At 40.0% G+C, this 3,958-nt stretch overlaps 1 protein-coding gene across 1 annotated transcript in view; it reads left to right on the forward strand.

Annotated features, from left to right (window-relative positions):
- LOC106748126 (protein 60A) overlaps positions 1 to 2,646 on the forward strand; it is a 12,780-nt gene extending 10,134 nt beyond the window's left edge. The window contains exons 4-6 of the mRNA XM_014626368.1: positions 1,428 to 1,613; positions 1,846 to 1,922; positions 2,017 to 2,646. Coding sequence (XP_014481854.1) covers positions 1,428 to 1,613; positions 1,846 to 1,922; positions 2,017 to 2,277 — 524 coding nt within the window. The 3' untranslated portion in view covers positions 2,278 to 2,646. The remainder of the gene's footprint in view (positions 1 to 1,427; positions 1,614 to 1,845; positions 1,923 to 2,016) is intronic.
- The last annotated feature ends 1,312 nt before the right edge of the window (positions 2,647 to 3,958 follow it).

Consider the following 3,958-nt stretch of genomic DNA (forward strand, 5'->3'; position numbering starts at 1 on the left):
CCCCCGCCCCTCCTCTCCGTCGCCTCTTTATCTCTCTCTTTTACGTGGTAATCTAAGAATACACCACTTGTACCTAATATCAGTTAATTTAGTTACGAGTACATCCATTTCACCCCACACATTTCTTAATTCTGTACATACCGATCTCTTCGAACGCGCGAGTAGAATCGCCCCGGCGACGGTTGATAGAATTTCAACGAAATTTCATCGCACAGTACAGGTAATGAAAATGATCTGGAATCAATATTTACGCCACGTGCTCCGTGTGCTTTTTTTAAAACACGTAAGATAACAATTTTCTAAATAAGAGAACAATGCGGTAGGAGTTTATACGTAAACGAGCAACGAGATCTAAGGGGTTCGATTCGATTTACAGGAGTACATCTGCAAACGAATAGAGATTTTCGGCGATCATTTCGGATAGATGTACCGTTGGCGAAACTATAACGCTCTAATTGTGAATTGAAATGCGCGAATCGAACGAATGAGGAAAATTGTTCGAGACGGGACTCGAATACGCGTCAGTGCGCGTGATTGTGTCTTCTTGATTGCTTCGAGAATTCCGTCGTATGCGTCGTGCGCCGGTGTGCATTCCTTAACAACGCGCGAAGTGCAACAACTACAGAGCGGCAGGTGTCCGGCGCAATCACGGCAAATGCGCATTCCTGCCGGGCAATTTACTAGCTTTCTCGGATTCGGAGCGCACGGCGCATCGGTAATGGCGAATACTCGCGAGTGCTCGATCATTTGCATACTCGTTGATTGTCTGCCGTAACGGAGCACCGAGAGGAGCCTCCGGCGTCGAAATTAGTCCGTTTTTAGTTTCGTCGGTTCGCAACGCAGCCCGACGCTCGGGCGAGAAATTCCTCGAGGAGGTGTCTCGCTTCTTCGATATTTTATTCGCGCGTGAGGATAAAACGAACGAATAATAAGAATAACGCCTCGAGGAATGTCCAAGTGCGAGAAACTTGTTACTCGATGCAATGTCGTTTTGGAAAAACCTGCGAGTGCGTGAAGGCGTGACGAGTACTTGAGTATTTTGTAGTTGATCCGAGCGAAACTTGAAAAAAATAGCAACGCTTGTTGGAAGTGAATGTCTAAGATAGTCCGGCTTACTTGACACCGCCGAGATTCTTGATTCTTGAGCGTTCAATATTCATGAAGGTTGACTATTAATAATCCCGGGACGCAGGCCATTCTAATAAACATGCAGAGGCGCAAATCCACGATAAACTCTACTTACGGAGGAATATTCGAAATATGTGCGAGCACGTTTCCGTGTCGCAAAGCAACGCGCTACCGAGCATGCTTTCCCCATCGATAAAAGTACGTGGATAATCTCGATCGAGTTCCAGATATACTCCGAGAAATCCGCGATTATCTCCCTCCATTCATTCGCTCTTTCAATTAATCCATCGTGTGTGTAGTGCACGAGGTGAGAGCGGAGGACATCGGAATCGTAGGATCTCGGGGCGATCCCGATAAGCAACCCTTTCTGGTGGGCTATTTCAAGAGTTCGGGCAAGAGAGAATCCAAGGTCCGGCAGAAACGCGACGCCAACAGAAAGAAGAAGAGCGAGTCCTCCAATTGGGATTACCAGAATCCTTACACAGGTGAGTTCGCGCGCGGACTGTAGCGTCACATTGCGGAAGCTTACGGCAATATTGCCGCAACATTGCAGCAATGTTGCAAACGCCACCGCAACGTTAACGTTAGCTCTCGTACGGGGTGTCGCTTTCCGATTGTTCAAACTCGAAATATACCTCGCAAAATGTAAACTTGATTTTCCAAGGCGATTAACCAGATTTGTAAGTCGAGGAGATAAACGAGACGGTGTTTTTGCAGAAACCGCTGCGCAACATCACTCGCGGACCTGCAAGATCCAAACGCTGTACGTCAGCTTTCGCGATCTGCAATGGCAGGTGGGTTGTTCAAATCAACGTATGTTCATTCGACTTGCGTGTGTGTGCTTCTTTTCTTCTCTCATGATTCGCTATCGACCTATCTGTCCCGCAGGACTGGATCATCGCGCCGGACGGGTACGACGCGTACTACTGCAGCGGAGAATGTAATTTCCCGTTGAACGCTCATATGAACGCGACCAACCACGCTATAGTACAGACACTGGTGCACCTGGTGAGCCCGGGAAAAGTGCCGAAGCCTTGCTGCGCGCCCACCAAACTGTCCGCCATCTCCGTATTGTACTTCCTAGACGAGAGCAACGTGATTCTCAAGAAATACAAAAACATGGTCGTGAAGAGTTGCGGCTGTCATTAAACTATCTTCTCTGACTAACCGATAACGCTCATCAATCGATGATTTTGATCGTCAAGTTCTATCACACGAACGTAGATCGAACGGTGATCTCTCTCGTGGCCTAAAATTGTCGGTTTTCGGGAAATTCGGCAGCAACGATGTAACCACAGCGAATGAGATGTTAAAGGGAACACAGTTAGCAATTGCATATATGTAATCTTATTTCGATAATGTTAAAAGTTTATGCATGTAAGAGTTAATATGTAGATTTACTGAATTAGTCAGACGAATTTTGGAACAATCGCGACGGATGAGGTAGTTACTCGAGCAACAAGATCTATTGCTTCCGTACTAACAAAGATGTAGAGACTTTTGAATTTCTTCGGGACATGTCGTAGGAGGACGAACGCATTGACATTATACCATAGCCGATTTAGAAATCTGCCGTATGATATCGATGATCTGCGCGCGTTTCTACGACATTCTTCATTGACCAAAATATATCGTAATAAAGTACGAATGTAACATTCAAATTGTTTACCGTTGCTCTCACAATCGAGTTAATCGTAGCCCTAGTCCTATCTAACAAGGGTCCCATCGAGGAAAATACTAGTGTTGATACAATAGTATAAGCATCCCAAAAGTATCGCGCATAAATATGCGAAAGTAATTATAATTTTATAGAGACTTGAAAGTCCAAACGTTTACAATTTTCTTACTTGTAAGTTCAAATGTTTATGATACCTTTTTGATTTGGTCAAGAAGGTCAAGAAGTGGAAGTTTTGGCAACAAAATTTATTATTTAGCGAGTTGACTTTATTCGTGATAACAAAACTGATATTTTTATTCGTATTTCTGATTACCAAATAATCTATACTTATAGTATAAGACGTGGATGTACGTACGTGTATATTTAAACTTTAACGTAAATTATTAACGAGTAAACCTGTTAGTGTATAATTTAGTCATATACGTACATGTATAAAAACCAACTATTATTATATATTAATTCGTATTTTTTACATCGCTATTGTAAATATGTAATTTTTATATCTCTTGTATATATACTTTCTCTACCGCAAATCTTATAAATCAGTATAAGTAAATTTTAGAAATATTTATCGTCAAATGTGTGAAATCTCTTACAAGTAGTTTAATAATGTTTGCATTTTTTAAAATCACGTCATTTTATAATAAGAGGAGAATATAAACAAAGATGAAATTCACACTTTGACAGCTTTTCATAAAGTAAGAATCAAATTTAATAGATAATTAATAATATTTGCAACATGATATATTTTTATGAGAATCTATGTAGTAATAAATAGAATTGTTATTAAACATAAAAGTTATGTGTGTGCAGATGTTATCAATATTTTATTAAAATTATTCTTGTGACTTCTTATATATCTTTGTTTATTCTTATTTTACTGACACGCGCGCGAGTCTCTCTAAATTTACATACTATATAGAAAAATAAGAAAACCCTTCTCTTTCTCTTTTACATCATAGCATTTATAAAAATGTAAAAAATATTAAAAACAAACGATATGTCTTACTAATTTCGCATATTTTTTTAGTATAAGTAATATTAACATTATTACTATATAAATGATAATTTTTTTAAAAACCGCCTTTGTGCAAAAGATTGCCAAAGAAATATATATTGATATTAGTACTATGCATTAATAATTTTTTTAAG

The sequence above is a fragment of the Dinoponera quadriceps genome, unplaced genomic scaffold (genome assembly GCF_001313825.1).
Source record: "Dinoponera quadriceps isolate SergipeBrazil2010 unplaced genomic scaffold, ASM131382v1 scaffold2420, whole genome shotgun sequence".
Taxonomy (NCBI): Eukaryota; Metazoa; Arthropoda; class Insecta; order Hymenoptera; family Formicidae; genus Dinoponera; species Dinoponera quadriceps.